The 18,350-nt window shown below is 40.9% G+C and overlaps 2 protein-coding genes across 2 annotated transcripts; one reads left to right on the forward strand and one right to left on the reverse strand.

Annotated features, from left to right (window-relative positions):
- Positions 1-20: 20 nt before the first annotated feature.
- On the forward strand, positions 21-9,257 carry agk (acylglycerol kinase). The gene is made up of 14 exons (XM_061821411.1): positions 21-467; positions 548-587; positions 675-754; positions 850-925; positions 1,000-1,125; positions 1,230-1,324; positions 3,496-3,565; positions 3,662-3,741; positions 7,389-7,446; positions 7,543-7,690; positions 7,764-7,861; positions 7,957-8,027; positions 8,107-8,191; positions 8,290-9,257. The coding sequence occupies exons 1-14, from the start codon at positions 358-360 to the stop codon at positions 8,464-8,466; spliced, it is 1,314 nt and encodes a 437-aa protein (XP_061677395.1). The 5' UTR covers positions 21-357; the 3' UTR covers positions 8,467-9,257.
- Positions 9,258-10,032: 775 nt separating this feature from the next.
- On the reverse strand, positions 10,033-18,315 carry dennd11 (DENN domain containing 11). Its single transcript, XM_061821410.1, has 9 exons — positions 17,641-18,315; positions 16,408-16,507; positions 16,174-16,332; positions 14,385-14,538; positions 14,166-14,304; positions 13,880-14,011; positions 13,640-13,790; positions 12,888-12,956; positions 10,033-12,111 (listed from the first exon to the last, which is right to left on the reverse strand). Exons 1-9 carry the CDS (start codon positions 18,026-18,028, stop codon positions 11,916-11,918), a joined length of 1,488 nt encoding a protein of 495 aa, XP_061677394.1. The 5' UTR covers positions 18,029-18,315; the 3' UTR covers positions 10,033-11,915.
- Positions 18,316-18,350: the final 35 nt, after the last annotated feature.

An 18,350-nucleotide genomic window follows, 5' to 3' on the forward strand; every position in this document is an offset into this window, starting at 1 on the left:
TGGGATTCTTTATTATAGAAATTGTAGTCCTCCGAGATTGATAGCACTTCATGTATATCTTACAGGTTATTTGATTATACTACTACGCCTTGGCATTCAAATGATAATTATTTTGGAACATATTTAAAATAATTAATTCCAAGCTTCAAACCGGGAGAATAATACTGTAATTCCACAGATGGAACCAATGGTTTTCTTCTATGTCTACCCGGAATATATTGGGGTAACACCACCATGCTTGTGATAGTTGTAAGGAGTGGTGACCGCTGCATGTAAACATATTTTACAGGTGTAATATGTCATTACAATTTTGGGGGGTCGTCTCCGGTTGAGCGTAAATTATAATAACAATATAGAATGGCGCGGGTTGTTAAAGTTTTTCGGACCTTGCGTAATCATTGGAAGAAATCCACATTTGCTGTGTGTGTTCTATCTTATGGAACTCATTGGCTTTATGGTAAATACTGGTGAGTATCACCATCAACTGGACAAAACACAACATCAACCTGCATTTGTGCCTTAGGTTCCGTTTATTTTATTGTTTTAGTGACAGTGTATTGCGGAGAGAGGCTTGCCTCGAAGCCCGGGTGAGTCCAATAAAATGCACATTTACTATGCATTAACTAGTAACTATATTGTTATATGCTCCAAAAAGTCCATTTATTAATTTTTAGGAATTTGGGCGCCAGCTCATAGCACCAAATGAGCGCTTAAAGAAGGCTACCGTGATCCTTAACCCTGCAGCTTGTAATGGGTAAGAATAGACATCATCCAGATAGTCTTTAATTCTTACAAAATGTATGTTTTGTTTAATTTTGCTTGCTAAGTGTATGTTTCCACCCCTCACAGGAAAGCCAACAATTTGTTTGAAAAGAATGCTGCTCCTATTTTACATCTGGCTGGCATTGAAATCACAATTGTGAAAGTATTACAATTATTATTTTGGATTTTAGATGTCAAGACCACAAGTAAGCAGTCATGGCATATGTTTCCTTCCAGACAGATTATGAAGGTCAATCCAAAAAAATGATGGATCTCATGGAACACACAGACATGTTGATTGTAGCCGGAGGAGATGGTACTTTGCAGGAAGTCATCACAGGTTTACTGCGGAGGTCAGATCAAGTAAGTTTACCTTATGATCATTTCTAGATTTCTAGCGTAATATTAACTTTCAAAAAAGTGCTATTGCGTGTTGTACCTCAGCACTAACTGATGTTTGTCTGCAGGACTCATTTAGTCAAACACCAATTGGATTCATTCCACTTGGCTGTAGAAATGCCATAAGCACCAGTCTTCACATCCTAAGCGACAACAAGGTCAAGTGAGTATTGAACTCTTCATAATGGATCTGAATTCATCTGAATCAATTTTAACCTGTGTCACACGAATCAACTCAAGTGGTGATTCCCTTTGAGCTTTTAATGTTTTTTTTTTTTTTGTTTGTTTTTTTTTCCTCACTCAGAAATCCCAAATACCTTGTATCTGGGATTTATTTTACCTGTTAGTCAGATAAATGTAGCAGTTTAAAGGTCAAGTGTCATCCCTATAAACATTCTAAAATAGATATTGCAATGAAAAATACATATAACATGATTCACTTCAATGTCTATACGAAAAAATAAATGTGAGCAGAGAGCACATCATCCTTGTGCAAAGTTGCAGAAGTGTCATTCTACGACATCCAAGTGGTCGCCATATTGGCTGAATCCTCTGTCCGTGATGTCACCTGGACATTTGCCAATGAAAACATGCGGTACACCCCACTATGGGAGACGAACACGCCCCTTCTGACACAGAAGCTCTTTTCGAAAAGGAGAACACCACACAACCGGGTGAAGTTACCGGAGAAATACTACAATTTTGTTTCTAGTCGAACCGTCTCCCCGTCCAGTCCACTTCCGCGGCGGAGATGAGCCATCACGGCTCATCGCAGCAGGCCATTGTGGCTCATTTTCGGCGCCGAGATGGCTTATCACGTACGCGATGAACAACACCGTCGAGCCGGCGCGCTTTACTGCATTGTCGTCGCACGCGGCTGAGTGAGGCATTGTCGGCTGCGTTCTTCAGAACCGCAGCTGTCCACAAGCCCGACGCGCAGACTTCACCGAAGCCGTGACCGGCGGACGTGGCGCCTCAGCCGGTGTGTATCACGGAGCCGAGCTGGGCTGCTGTAGGGCATTGTTCATAGCCGCTGCCGTCCGCAATAAACAACACCGTCGAGCCAGGATGCTTTACGGTGTCGTCGTCGCAAGCGGCTGAGTTCAGCATTGTTTGCAGCATTGTTCAGAGCCGCTGCCGTTCACGAGCCCGACGCGCAGCCTTCGCTGGCGAAGAGACGCAGCAGCCTGACACCGTCCGATGCGCACATTGACACATTTAGCACGCCTGTCGTACGTATGTGGATCTTTTGTTACGTTATGAGAGACTGATTACGTGGTCTGACCCAAACTATTATTTTTTTTTAGTAGTTGTATCCAGACCTACCTGTAATTTGGAACCCACAAAGCTCTCGTCCTCTGCACCTGTGCAATCCATTTTTCACAACGAACCGGGTCTCTTGCAAACTTAAGAAGGGTAAATCCATCCTCCCGACTGTTCAAGCAATGTCCAGCAATGCAATGAGCCGGCATTTTGGCTAACACGAAGGAACAACGAGCTACCTTCCTGGAGATAAAACTAATAGAAACAAACGAGTCCATTTGAGGGCAGTCCTTCCATGTACGTCACTTCCTGCTTCTTCTCAAAAACAAATCCCTCGAGAGGATTTTCATGGCGGGGGTTACAAAAAGCTGTATACGTCAAAACCATGTTTTGTGGTGAAAAAACAGATGGGGCCATTTCGGCTGCCGTTTTTTTCATTAATAACATCCTAAAAATCATGCATTTCATGACAGTGGCCCTTTAAGGGAGCAATATTTTGCATTCAACTGTCATGCGTTTATCAAAACACCACAATGATAAAGAATTATATGAGAGTTTACATACCAATCTCATCGGCAAGCATGCACATTCCAGGTGGTGTTTGGCTTTCTCTTGTGTCTAAGTGCCGCATGGCCACATCACTAAACACAAATACGGCACTGACACGTACCTTTGCTTGAATGTGGCATCGGATCTACACCCAGCCTAGCTGTCCAAGTCATGGATGGAAAACCATGGTGCAAGTGCTTGTCATGTAAATTAGCAGAAATCCAGATTACTAACTCAGACACATTTTTAAAAATAGACAAGTTACTCGAGATATTTAATTTTTAACCCAGCTATTTTTATCCAAATAAGTACATTGTCTATTGTATGTCCTGTTGAAATAAGCTACATTGAGCCATGGTCAGCTGTGAAGGTATTTCATAAATTTAAGGGACCTTTTCGAGACTATTTGTTTCATCCGCCATGTTCAGTGGTTTGTTTGCAGGAATCCAAAACGGAGCAAAATTGTACTGAAAGCTGTCTAAATGTTTAGACATTTTTCTTCAGCTGTCTATAAATTTGCAGGGACATTACGTCAGCGACTTTGTCCATCCTGAAGGGAGAAACAGTGTCTCTGGATGTACTACAGATACAAGTAAGAAACCTCATTCCAAAACGTTCTTATATTTGAATACGAGCGTTTTAGTCTGTGTTTTGAGATAAATTTACACGTCCGGGTGTGTGTTTTCAGGGCGAAGCAGAGAAGCCTGTCTTTGCTCTGATGGGACTGCGATGGGGTGCTTTTAGAGATGTCTCCGCAACTGTTAGCAAGTGAGAGTTTGGATTTTGGTCACCTAAATTAGAATTTCCTGGTACAGCAATCCCTCGTTTTTCACAGTTAATAGATACTTTTCACTGACGTCATGCCGACCGTGTGTTTGTTTGTTTGTTTTGGACGGCAAGATTGTGTCTACATATCATGGCTAGGAAGCAATAAATGTTTACTGCAATGTTTTGGCTACGGTTATCGTTTGAGCTTTTGTCTTGAAAGTCCTTTGACAAAAGAACACTAACTAGAAGTGATTGAGCCACTTGTGCTGGCGTGAGGAATAAATAAAGAAAGAAGCCACATGTGAAACTGAGAACATTGTGTCGACGTCAGCGGGGCGCGACGAGACAGGACGATAAGGAAGTGAGCTATCAAGGTTGGGAAGCGAAATAAATGTCACCCACGTTTAAAAAGTACAGTTGGACTCAAGTCTACGTTATTCAATAACATGACACCATAATCATAAGATGGGGTCAGAATGACGGAAGTGTAACTATGGACTCACGGGAACGAAAAAAAAAACAAACTCACGGGGGGAAAAAAACGAACGTAGATGATGAGGAGGCATTCAGTGTTCCAACTCACCCAATTTACCACATGCGTGGCGGAGATTCAAGCAACGCGCCGAATTCATGTTCACAGCACCGCTTAAAAACAGCTGAAGAGGAAAAGTGCGGTTTCCTCCTGCTGTGGATCGGCGAAAAAGGACGGGATACGTGGACAGTGACTGGAGACGAAGATAAGTTGCTAAAAACTTATTACGAAAAATTTTCTGATTACCTCACTCCGAAAGCAAACCCCATATTTGCTAGATACTGTTTCACGAGAAGGCACAAGGTAACTGTGAGTCATGTGAGCACTTTGTGACAGAACTCAAGCTGTAGCTTAAAGACTTTAACTACGCAAACAGCCATGAGATGGTTAGAGACCGCATACTTTTCGCTACCAACTCACCGAGTGTGCGTGAAAATTTACTCAGCCAGGGGCGGGTGCTCACACTCTTATAAAAAAAAAATAAATAAAATAAAAGCGATTAGCATTGCCCGCTCCCATGAGTTAGCAAAAGTCCAGCTAAAGGTTATGGTTAGCGACAGCCATGAGGTTCACGTTATCCGCCCCAAACATAGAAAGCAAAGTTTCACTGTGTGTGCGAGGAGGCATACTGACAGGCCAAAGACCTCCGTAAAGATATGTAACAAGTGTGAAGGATAGCACAGAAAATTAGCTGAATGCCCAGCAAAAGGTAAACAATGCCTGAAGTGTCAGACCCTTTTCTGTCTGTTCTGACAATCATAAGCCACACAATGAAATACCATCACGAAAAGGCCGTAACACGGTTATAAGCAAGCCAATATTCACAAAAAGATCACTAAAACACGTGAGTTGTATTGTAGTTTTGCCGTCCAGTGGGCGTGGTTAACATGTGACTCATGACGTCACGTAAAAAGTATCTATTGGTACCAGAACCACCCGCGAAAAGTAAAAACCGTGAAGTCGCGGGGGATGTATGTTTATTGAGGTACCAGAATGTTTAAAATACGTAAACAGTTTTTGTACTTTGCAAATTTGAGACAAAAAGTGGTATTTAGTTAAATCTTTAATTATAAAACCTTGTAAATAATATATACAGTCTTAAAAATCTATAATATAAAATTAGACATTACAAAACACTGTATTATATCACTGTATAGTTAGAATTCATCACTCAGACTTCTGGTGGAGCCTGTCGTGTGGGTACCAGAATATTTAATCAACAGTACAGCATTTATACTTTGCCCACTTAAGACAAAAATTACACTACAAGTGTCTAGTTAAACAATAATAAAATAACATTTTTATTGCAGTACAGAAAGTCACAAAGCAAACAAGTGGTCTTGCCTAGTAGCACCGAATGCCCGGGACGCCTTGTTGCGACATCACGTCCGTTCTGCCGGGGCTGCCGTGTGGGTACCAGAATGTTTAATCAACAGTACTGCTTTTACACATTGCCCACTGGAGACAAAAATTCCAACACTGCAAGTGTCTAGTTAAACAATAACAATAAAATGAGATTTTTATTGCAGTACAGAAAGTCACAAAGCAAACGCGTGGTCTTCTCGTGTAGCACCAAATGCCTGTGGCGCGTTGTTGTGACGTCTCTTGGGGGGCGCCGCTGTTGCATCACTTTCATTTCGCCGGTGTAGCGCCCCCTCCTGACAATAGGAACTTTTGCTCGCGAGGAGAATGTGGGATGTGTCTCGCTCACCATCGTTTTGGGCAAATTTCCTTAGGGTGGTACGAAATGTAACAAATACGTGATAAATAAAGCAACCGTGAGTCGATAAATAAACAACCGTAAGCAAACAAAGCCAACGCATGTTAATAGAAGCTTATTAAGAATTGCAAGAGAGCATTCAAAGCAAATCAGGAGACCAAATATGAGAACTTTATGTACAATTAATCCATTTCATCCAAAACCCTGTACAAAGACATAACGCCGTCAACACAATTCCTAAACTCGACAGCTCATACCATAGTGTTGCACGCTTTTGAAAGTTTTCAAACCAACCTTTGCCTCGTCCTCGAGGGCTTAAATGCTACATTGCAGGTTTAGGTAGATGTTTACCACATCATTCTTTATGTGGCGCGCTGCTGATTCATTCACACCATCATGGTGCCACAAAAGCGAAACTTCTGCGGTCTTTGATCTTATCCAAAAGTTTCACTTTTTTGCTGATCCATCAGCTCCCTCCTCTCCCTCCTGATTGTGACCAAGCCGTTTTTTTTTTTTTTTTTTGCAATCCCCTGTCCACAAAACAAAAGCAGCTTCATTTTCAAGCAATCCTGTGTTTCATCTTTCTCTTCACCTTGGATGTTTCGGCAGCACGTTTAAGATCTAGCACGAGTGCTTTGGATGCAATTTGAACTAGAGAGGATATGCACACAGAGTCTACAGCCATGCAAAATGGCGCATTGGAAGAAGGGAGGGAGAAAGGGGGTTGCTGGGTGGAGCTTCGATGATGCAGCCAATCAGCTCCAAAAGGTGAATCTGGCTTTTTACTGGTAGTACATACTGTGAGACAACCTTTTTTTTTTGGGGGGGGGGGTGAAAAAAACCCGCGATGCACTGAATCCGCGATCAGTGATCTGCGAAATAGAGAGGGATTACTGTATTGCATTCTTCATTTCCAAACATTTTAGTAAAGGTTGATACAGAAATACAATACATCCATCATATATAAGGGTAATTTTGTTGAACTTTGACAATCTAGTACTTGATATGACAAGACTTATACTTGTAATAAACTTATGGAATAGAATGGAATTTAAAGGAGTCATTTCAATTTTTAAAAAGTGACGTCTTAAAATAGAAAAACAAAATTCACTAAAGAAATCAACTCATACATACAAAAATAACAGTTAAAGCTTGTATCTTGATTAAATACATTGAAAACAATATAGTAAAAAGTATTTTTCCGTTAGTTTTGTATTTTAAGGTCAAAACTCTTAAGTGTGACTAGTTCATGCTGAGCATCCTATTTAGTAGCTAAACTGATTAGAAATAATGTCATGAACATGATTTTGCACCATCATGTAAATGACTATTCCTCATTTCAACTCGTGATATTTGCGTGTGAAGAATAAAATGAACTTACAATGTTTTCCATAGATATTGGTACCTTGGACCACTGAAGACAAATGCTGCTCATTGGTTTCGCACCCTTCAGGTAGGCATAAACGTACTGTGACGCAAGGCATATATGGTGTGATCTTCACTCGGTCATGTGTTTGTTTGAATTGTGCATCATTTTAAAATGATATAGGAGTGGCCCTTAATACGTGACGTCACAGTCAACTACTTGGCTCCCACCATTCGGCCCCCCGACTCGCCTCCTCATAAGCCTCCCAGACCCAGCCTGCTATTTCGGATTATCCGCAGGCTGAAAAACTACTGGAATCCACCCAAAGAGGGTATTGTTTATATGAGAGCGTGCTGACGACTGTTTTAAGAGTACACTCTCAGTTAATAACTGTGCTTCCCCAGAGCCCCCAAAAGCAGAAGAAACAGAGCAATGGAAGGAAAAGAAGCTATCTTCAGTCGAGCTGTTTATTCAAACGCATAACAAGAACCCTGTCGAACGTGTCAGTTTGACATATTAAAATAAGACACAAAGTGCACTGATAGCACTTTCTCACAATTCTATTTCTCCTAACTTTGTCTTTTTGTGAATTTGCAGCGCCTTAATGACTCCATGATGATTTGTGCAGAGTCTGATAACGTCACTGTTGGTGAATTCATCACTGTCGGGTTGGTGTATTTATCTACTTTGGAACACTGAAATTCTGTCTTAAAATACAACAAAGCTAATTTTCCTCCCTCTTCGCAGAACCCAAAAACATAACGACCCAACTGTTTTCACTGCAAACTCCAAAATACTGGAAGCCAGTGCTTGCCGGCTGCAGTTGCCAGAGGTCAATTCAATACTACAGCTATGATAACGATAATGTCACAACATATGAAAGCAAACAGGACATGTGTGACTGTTTACCTCTGCGTTGTCACCCTGCAGGGAATCGGCGGCTTCTTCAACATTGACAATGAGGAATATGAGGTCATGCCTGTTGAGATTAGACTGTTGCCACGGAAACTACATTTTTTTATGAGTGCAGAGCGCAGACAACAGCTTCTGTCACAGGTGCAGTTAACAGGAATTGGAGAAGAGACAAAAAGACATGAAAAAAAATGAGAAGCAACACCACCTTAACAAAATACTGTATTATGAAACAAAAACAACGCCCCCTCACCATCATTTTTAAACTGTCATTAACTGGTGTCTGTCTATATCATGTAAATAAAGATAAAATGGTTTTCAGTTACATTGCATAATGATTTTAGCCTGTATTCCATGTATACATTGTCTTTACTTTATTAACAGCCTTTTGTCAACAGTTTGTGACTTCTTTATCATGTTTCAGTAATAAATTGTCCTATAAAACTCAAATTAACAGTAATTGTGGATTAGGCCTAAAGACCTGGCGCCATAAAGAAGTGCTAAAGGGTAAGCTTTCTGAAATGTATCACTAAACTTAAACTAATACCGTGAAACAATTTAGTGTAGATATGTAATATTCAAGAGTTACACACTAAATTGCTCATAGGTGTGATTGTGTCTGCAAATGGTTGTTTTTTTGTTTGTTTTTTTTTTATCTGCCCTGCGATTGGCTAGCAACAAGTTCATGGTGTACCCTGCTTCCTGCCCGAAGATAGCTGGGCCAGACTACAGCACTCCCGCGACCCTCAGGGGGATAAGCGGCTCGGAAAAAATGTAGTATTCTTTATTTTCACCAGTTTAAGTATAAATTCCTTTTTGGTTTGGCTCTTGCACGTGTAATCTACAAAGTGTTCATTGGGTGTAATGTCACAAATGTGCTCGAGCCTTTCCCATGTTGCCATTTTTGAACGCCTAAACTGAACTTTTTGGCAAGACAAAAGGATGGTTGAGATGGATGTAAAATAAATGGTGACAGAACAACCATCCATCAGTCCATGTTTTATTGTCATACAAAGTACAGTGAAATAAACAGTTGCTCATGCTACTGACTTTATGTGTATTTTAAGGATTACTTACAATGATTATTCTTGATATATTTTACAGTCAAGTACAAAATGTACATGGTGTGCAATAGTTTTGGACATTCAGAGTGACACATTGTACAAACAGTAATTGTAGCTAATGCTGGTATGCATCAGTGAACATCAAAATGAGTCTTACACGATTGTGTATTTGTATGTATGTACATTCACGCTGATATTTAACGTACAACAGTAATGCAAATAATGTTGGAGGCTGCTGAAAAGTAAATAGACTGGTCCAAGGCAACAGATCAGTTATATGTGCTGAGGAGTCCTGTATGTATCTTTTAACATACACATACAGTATAACAGACCGTGTAGTAAGTCACATTTGCTTAAGGCCCCATTTAAAACGAAAACATTTTTCTTCTTTTAAATATGCACAATACAAATTGCACTTGCTGTTTAATACACCAAACTAGGAAGCATGGGGGTCAAAACCGCAATAAGGCTTCTCAGCCTGGATAGAATGCCTCTCATTTTGCCAAAGGTCAGTTCGATCTTTGAGAACCACCTCAGTAAAGTTCTACTAACCCCAGCCTCAGTGTTCCAACATGGAACAAAATTATTACCTAGACTAACGATGATAGATTACTTCCACAGTGTGCCAGTAGTGTTCAAACACACTTGATCCCACTCCAGACTGGGATTTACTCAATGAGATTGCAATGAAAAGAGAGAAGCGGCGAAGGTTTTTATTTCATGAATTTCAACAAGGAAGAGTTAAAGCTTCTGTTTAGCGTCTCTATACAAAGAGAACTTTGTCACAGAGGGAGAAGGAGGATCTCTTTGGCACTCCATCAAGGATTCTTCATTAAAAAAAGCTCACAGACGATAGAGAAGCTGATAAACTAGCCTTAGAACTGTTTTAGTAAACTTATCATCAACATCCTACCAACAATATGACAAAACACACAATCTCCTAAGTGTCAGAAATAAGGATCAATTTCTGTCCCTCCTGATGTAAGCTACACAAATGTATGCCATACACCCAATATGTTTCTCAAAGTCATTGACTGTGGATGCTGAGAAATCCTGTTTCTGACCTGAAATATTCCAAACAGCAATGAACTGAGGTCTAACACAAGTTGATACATCACACCAACCTTAATCCAATTTAATGACAGAAGCAGGATAGAAGACAACATCAGAGCATTTTTATTTAACATTCCTTCATAATAATTAAAAAAAAATCACTAACCACATCATTGTTCTTTCTGTCCATAAGCTCACCTGTAGAAGCAATTGTTTGACAGTGGGTTATGTTTACGCATTTACCCTGTGATTGACTGGCGACCAGAGCATGGCGTAGTCCACAGTCCCCCCCCCAATCTGCTCAGTTTTTGTGTTGCTAATACGGGCACTACTTGTGTCATGATTCACACACTAATGGGAGTATGAGGTAACTATTTTTTTCCAGGGCCAAAAATGTACAGGTTTGTTCTCAAATGGTAAAAAAATAATAATAAGTTTAAAGAGTACCTTTTAAGTACCAGTGACAAAACATTGTACCCCTAAAGAACTTATGTTAAACTCATTTTCATTGTGGGCACATTGTGGTTATAGTTCCCATGTATATTAGTCACCTCATCATATTATGGTTGAATTAAGTGCCTCTAGATTTCTTGTTATCATGTATATATTTTCCTCCACAGATTGAATCTTAAATCAGAAGTTATGGTATATGGTAGTAACCAACTACGAATGCTATTGTGTTAAATTTATGTTAAGAAGGGATCTAGTGAATAAAATGCTTGGAATGTGCTTAACAAGTACGGACAAATTGCAATCTTGGCACTTTTTTCTGCCAAAATGAGAACAATCAAATTCAATTTAACAAGAAACACGAAGTAGGTACAAAAAAAAAAAAAAAAGATGTGACAGGTTGGATCTGATTTCTCGGGGTGAGTTTGATGTGCCCTTCAGGTAAAATGATTTTTTTTCTGAGCACGTAATATGAATGATCAGCGTGTGCATCAGGAAACAGTCCCGTTACAAATGGCACAGCATTCACAAAAACATTGTGTCATAGAATCACATTAATTGAGAATTCAACTCATTAATGTTTCTCAACTTGAAGGTGCCAAAAAGTGAACGCATTATTTACGAAACACAAAAGCATACCGCCGACAAAGATGCAGACTTCTATTGCTTCATTTTTGAAAAAAGGCCAAAGAGTGGTCAATCCTCTGACAAATGTCCAAGAATCACAGCAGAATGACATTCCAATTCAATCCCAGCACTAACAAAATACTAGGTGAGCGGTGTACAGGGAAGCACCCACACCCTAATATTATCGACCACATATCCAGTGTTGAAAAAAGAAATTAAGTCAGGTGAGCAAAACCAGAAAGTGTACAGTAATAAGACACAGCACCATCGGCCAGGAGTCAGTCCATTCTCCTTACAAAGCCAGATGAGACAATGTACACAAAAGAAAACAAACATTGACAATGGAAAAGCAGGCAACAGATGAAGGCTCAGGGTGAAAGTAGTGTGTCTCGGTGCGAGTGTGTGTGTCATACGGTCACCAACATCCAGTCTAGTCCTGTATTTCCAAGGCTAGTGGCAGCAGAGGTTGTCTATAACCAGAGTGACGTCAACGGCGTATAACTCCAGCAGCTCTACCAGGAAGCATCGATCGCCCTGAGGATCCAGCCCCATGGCCCTAACATGCTCTGCTGTCAGGGTTCGATCGGCACTCCCTGCAACCTCTGACAGGATCTGGAAGATGCGGTTATTAAGCTCCATGAAGAACCTGGAAGAGGAATAAAGGTTCAAGGTCATTTTAACTGCATAAAGGGGATATCATGACTCCCTTGGCCTATGACTGAACTAAAGTAGTTCTAAAAACTCTACTCACCCCTGTTTAAATACTACAAACACCATGCCACCTCTCAACAAAGACACATCCCTAATCATAAAAGAGTGTGCACACTTGTGCAACCACATTATGTCAGTCGCTTATGTTTACTCCCCTATCTGCAAACAGTGGTAGTTGTAGACCTATTTTACTGGTGTGCGTGTAGTTTATCGGAGGGATACAGTTTTAGACATGCGCACAGACTGTCTAAATAGATTCATTCATGGTATGTCTTACTTTTTTTAGGGAATAAGATTGAAAATTACATGAAGCTTCACATCCGCAATGCATCCCACAATGTATTGTATGTATTTTTGTTGTGTTGTTGAAGTGTAAATAAATGTAGGCTGTGCTCTGTTTGCTCATTTTCACTTTGCAGTAAATGCATAGGTAAGTGTGCATGGCTGCTACTGCTGTTTTACTCCAGCCCCCGTGTACTAACTGTATGGAGGTGGGGCAACGGTGGGGACCAGCCACTGTGCTGAGGGGGCACCGGACCCCACCAAAGCACCTCTGTTTGTAAAGGTGTAGGTCTTAATAGATATTTTGGATGATTTAGCTTTCTCTTGTTTTTTGATGTCGGGGGAAAAAAAACAGGTTTTGACCAGTAGGTTTGTGTCCTGTTTAAGTCTAAAGTATAAGCTCCATGAGTTAACATTTCAAGGACTCACACAATAAAAAGATCCTCCTCATTCGACGTGCAGTCTCCATCCACCTCCTGAGAGTACAGCAACATTTGCCTAGAAAAATCATTGGATGTTCAAACCTGATGAACTTACTTTCAAAACAAACCCAATTCCAATGAAGTTGGGACATTGTGTTAAACAAACAAACAGATAGCTGTGTAATCGTTAATAATTTGCTAAAAACGAAGTTTATCAGTTTGAACATTAAATATCGTTTTAGTGTACAGTAGTCAGTTAAATATAGAGTGAACATGAGTTGCACATCATTGCACTGTATTATGTTTTTTATTTGTTTAACACAACATCCCAACTTCATTGGAATTGAGTTTGAATGCATCGTATTCATAACTGCACTGAAAACTTTCAGGTTAAGCTCAATCTGTTCCAAGGTCCTAATGGTCTAATAAACAGCATTATGGTTTTCATTTATGTGGTGTAAGATGCAATGGTAAACAGCAGGTTTCCACATAATGGATGCACAACCGGTAATGCTGGAAAAAAACAGAGGTCTTGTAAATGTAGCCATTGCCTAATTCACACGCCCCCACTAAAATAGCAGTTTATTAGTTGGGTGTTTGTTTTCAAATTCTAAATTCGATAATATTGATTCTGCAATCATCAAAGTATTTCCCATCATGTCATCATATCAGTGACATGGCATATTTATATCAGATTAACAGTCTGTATCACATTACATAGGGTGTTGTTGCAGCATCCTATTACGCAGTGTTGCATACCTCTGTTCGCTCAGTTTCCTGTACCTCTCCTTATCTGCAGCATTCAGTCGCAGCAGGGTCAACAAATGGCTCCGGTGTGTTTTCACATTTTGGTTATCTATGTATAGATCGTGCAGCTCTTTCTTCTCCTCAAAAATCTTCTCTGTGGTGCCTAATAACATAAAGACCTGATTACCAATTTCATTGTCTTAAAGTCCATTAACGGTTGAGTGCACTTATTGTAAATGAACGTGCTCTCACAGGCCACATATGACATCTCTGTTTCCAGTTTAGGGATGTCTGCTACGTTAATGTAGAAGAAAGGTCGTAATTCAGGCACAGACACTCCAATTCCGGGTAAAGAGACATTGGCCAGGCTGCAACAGCAGTAAACTGAGACAGAAAGACAAAGATAACCAAATTTATTTGTAATATCCAACCTGGGGATTTTTTTTAAACCAATAATGAAAAATGTATAGATTGCAATAGTTTTTACATGCAGAGTCATTTTCATCCCCACACAAATGTTTAAGTGGCAGCTTCTTACCTCTATAGCAGACCACACCTACCGGTGGTGGGGAGAATATGAGAAGACGCTTCCGAAGAAGTGCAAACTTCCACAGCACCATTATTTGCTCTCCAAAAAACTGGACAAACTGAGACATGCAGCCGGCTGGGTGAGTGATCTGCAAAAAATAAACAAGGTTTCAAGATAATGCTGAGCATTAACACAGTCAAAAGAGTTAAACGATACAACCGTTCATACCTTCATTTCGGGATGCATACAGCGGTTGATGGCGGTCACACTCCAGGTGGGGCAAGCAGTGAGGCTGCCATTTCCTGTCGACGGAAGGATGGCCTTCTTGTCCTCGTAGAAGGCCTCCAATGGAGTATAATGGCCTGGATTTTTTAACTGGAGTCTATAAAGTAATTGCAACATGAGCTGATCTGTTCAGTGTCGTGTAATTCAACAGAAACAAAGCGTCGTAACTGTACATGCTACTACATATGTTTGTCTTAACCCTAAAAAAAATTAAAAAAAAAAAAAATCATACTTTCACCATTCTGGCATTTAGTAAATTAAAAAATCTTGGCTATCCTAACTGTATTAGAACTTTAACATTTATTCTTAAGATGACTGGGAGTCAGGGTGGAGACTTTAGAATTGGAGTAAAATGCAATAACCTTTTTGTACTGGTCAGAACCTGAGCGACAGCATTCTGAGTGAGCTGCAGCTGTTTAGTGTCCTTTTTGGGGAGTCCAGTCAGAAGACCATTACAGTAGTCAAGTCTACTTGGAACTTAAAAGCATGGGTGAGCTTCTCCTGGTCTGCATGGCACATGCTAGCTTTCACTCGGAATATGTTTTTCAGATGGTAGAAGGCAGTTTGAGTTATTGATTTGATATGACTGTAGAAAGTCACGTCAGAATCTATGAGTACATCAACGTTTCAGACTTAGTCTTTGGCTTTTAACAAGAGAGACCCGAGGTATTTACTAACAGCAATCCTCGTCAATGACTGTTATCAATTTTCTTGTGGCTTCATTCAGGACAATTTTGGTTCATCCAGTTACTTATTCGTTGTAGACTGATACGACACCTCAGTTGAAACTGTACTCATCTGGAGACATTGCTATTCTGGAGATATTGCTGTGTCTCCTCTGGTTAGATATGATAGTCAAAAATAAAGTTCTGAGGAATTCACCCAAGGCTAGCATATGTATGATGAACAAATCCAAGAACTGACCCTTGAGAGACACCGTAGGTCATTGCCATTTGATGAGGTTGAACACTTCCAATGGTTACAAAATAGCTCTTTTCCTCCAGGTAGGAACTGAACAACTTAAGGACTGTTCCATTGTGGTTACCGTTTACTCACAACTAGTATGCTCTAAATAATATAACTGAATATACCAAAAAGAGGCACGGTGGGGGATCTGGTTAGATTGTTAGCCTCGCAGTTCTGAGGACTGGGGTTTAAATCCCAGCCCCACTTGTGTGGAGTTTGCATGTTTCCCTGTGCCTGCGTGGGTTTTCTTTGGGCACTCCAATTTCCTCCCAGATCCCAAAAATATGCATTCATTGGAGACTCTACGTTGGCCCTCGGTGTGATTCTGAGTGTTGTTTCACTGTATGTGTCCTTCGGTTGGCTGGCAACCAGTTCAGGGTGTACCCTGTCTCCTGCTCGAAGATAGCTGGGATAGGCTCCAGCACTCCCCGCGACCCTTGTGAGGATAAGCAGCTCAGAAAGCAGATGAATGGGTACCAAAAGGAAATACCAAGGGTAAGGAAAGGATGGAATTCATAAACACACATTGAAATGTTTTGTAATGTCGGTGACTTGAGAGGGCTCAAATTATACTTCCCCTCACCTGTGACTGAGTCATTTTTACTGTACATATACTGAATTTGATTGTATTTTAATATTTTGTGTGTGTGTGTGATGACAAAGAAAACCTGAGTTATGCTTTAGGAAAAATTACACGTGAAAAAGGTACAAGCAGGCAACATGAGCAGCTGAGAAGTGAATAAACCCAACACACAGCATGTCTTACCTGACTTGGTTCTCCAGGAAGTGCATGTAGCGGTACAGCAGCGTGTAGGACGGAGACAGAATCCCCACAGACTTCATCCTGGCTCCTCGTTCCAGCTCATTGTCCACAGGCATGTTAGCAAAGCAGGCCAACCCAAAGTAACAGCCTTTACGGAAATATCTATCAGGAGGTCAGACAAGGATCAGGAGTGAGCACGGAAGCAGTGGAAGAATGGGTGCGGGTGGTATTACATACATAAAGTCGTTTGTAATCCGATGGGAACCGCTGGCCATTGCCTTGAATTCCACTCCATCCAGGTTGATGTCATGAGGTAGACACCACTCTACCATGTTTCCTGGCACAGACATAAACAGTAACATGTGGTGATGTCCACTGTCAGTACTGTACTTTCATCATGAACACTTCCTCTTATTCAATCAGCACAAGTTGACGGTTGGTCAGGCCTGGCGGGAAAGCAATGATTCAGCTATTGAAATATCCTCTATGAGAAGTTGGGTTAAGGAAATTGACAACACATTACATACAAAGCTGAAAAGAACAAGGCCACCATCTCAAAACGACTCATACCTTATTAACCAGATGGCTAGAATATAAATGTGTGGTGATTTGGTATTTTCCCCCACACCATTCGATAAAACTACATAATACACCAGCATTTTGATATTTTGTGCGTGTGTCACAACCTATATTGGTGTCCAAACATTTTCCTCAAAGGGTCACATTACATAGAAAAAAAGAGAAAAGGGTCACTTTGCAATTTTTGACCTTGAATGTACAAAACATGCAAAAAAAAAAAAATCTATAATTGCAATGTGCTAAAAAAAATTATATGCAGTACAATGTTTTGGAAGGTTCGTTTGTTATGTAGAAAAAGAGAGACTGTCTGAAAACAAGGAATTTGTATCCAGTAGGTGAAGCATGGATAAAACGCAGTACAGAGAATCACTGAGCATTGAAAGGTTACTGGTAAAGTGAATACATTTGGACTTTTTTTTTTTTATTCCTGAACAATTGTGCAAATAGCACAGAGAGTTCAAGAAAACTGAACAGTTTAAAGTGACTAGAAGTGCGATAATTTGGGAACAGTAACAATTGTTCAAATGGTGCAAATGTCTTAAGAACGTGTGGTCAACTGGCAACCAAATGGTGTAATGACAGGACTACTGTATTACAGTGAATGTACAAATAATGTATACTGTCAGTAGCCCGACAGAGATATGACAACAATCTCATGGACTGCTATGCTTTTTGTCCTCAACATTAAATGCAAGAATTGTTTTTTTAGGTATAAAATCTCTGCTTCGATTTTGATAAACTCTTAGCCCAACTACATTATTAATGTACTCAAATGTGGGTCATTGCGGCGGTAGCTACTTGGAAAGCTACTTTTTGAGAAGGGTTAAGTAGTACTTTGAGTAAAAAGTTTTAGAACCGCTGTTTTAGCGAAGATCGATCAGATTTCCCCACCTGATCGTGAATTAAAGGTGACCACAAAGACAGCCACGATGTGATCTTTCTCTTCCCACTGGTCTCTCACAGTCACATCCGGGAAGGGAGATGACGCCTGGCACCGAATGTGTCCGGGGAGCTTCTCCCGGCCGATCTGGCTTCTCTCCCGGTCGTCAACAACACCTGTCGGTTGGCAGGGGACGGCGGCCTTAGTGGTGGTGGAATTGTCGTTCCTCTTGCTAATTTCTGTCACCGCGAGGCAGACTCTGGTCGAAGTTTTCTTTCCCGACGGCGCGGCCTCCTTTTCCTTCGGCGGCGGGGGCGGCGACGGAGCCGCCTGGTTCGGGTCGGACGGTGGAATCTCCTCCCAGTCCAGCAGCGGGGCTCGGTCCGACTGCTCTACCATGGTGCCGTTGCTGCCGTCGACGGCCGCCAAGCAGGCCGAGAGGAAAAGCTACAGTTATTCGACGTACACGAAAATCGACGAGGCTACATCTGCGTCATGGTTTCTTCAGGCTTGCGGTGTAGTTTTCTTTTCATTTGTAGGCTTGTCACATCATCATCAGTGATGGGGCGGAAAATCCTCCTGCTCACTTTCTCTCTCGCACTCTCTCTCTCTCTCGTTTTGTTTTGATGACGTAAACACTTCCGCCGACGTGCCAATATTACTGACTCATATTGTGGCCTCGTTTGGTTCGTATTTAATCCAAAACCTGCTCGCATTCTCC

The sequence above is a fragment of the Syngnathoides biaculeatus genome, chromosome 6 (genome assembly GCF_019802595.1).
Source record: "Syngnathoides biaculeatus isolate LvHL_M chromosome 6, ASM1980259v1, whole genome shotgun sequence".
Lineage (NCBI taxonomy): Eukaryota > Metazoa > Chordata > Actinopteri > Syngnathiformes > Syngnathidae > Syngnathoides > Syngnathoides biaculeatus.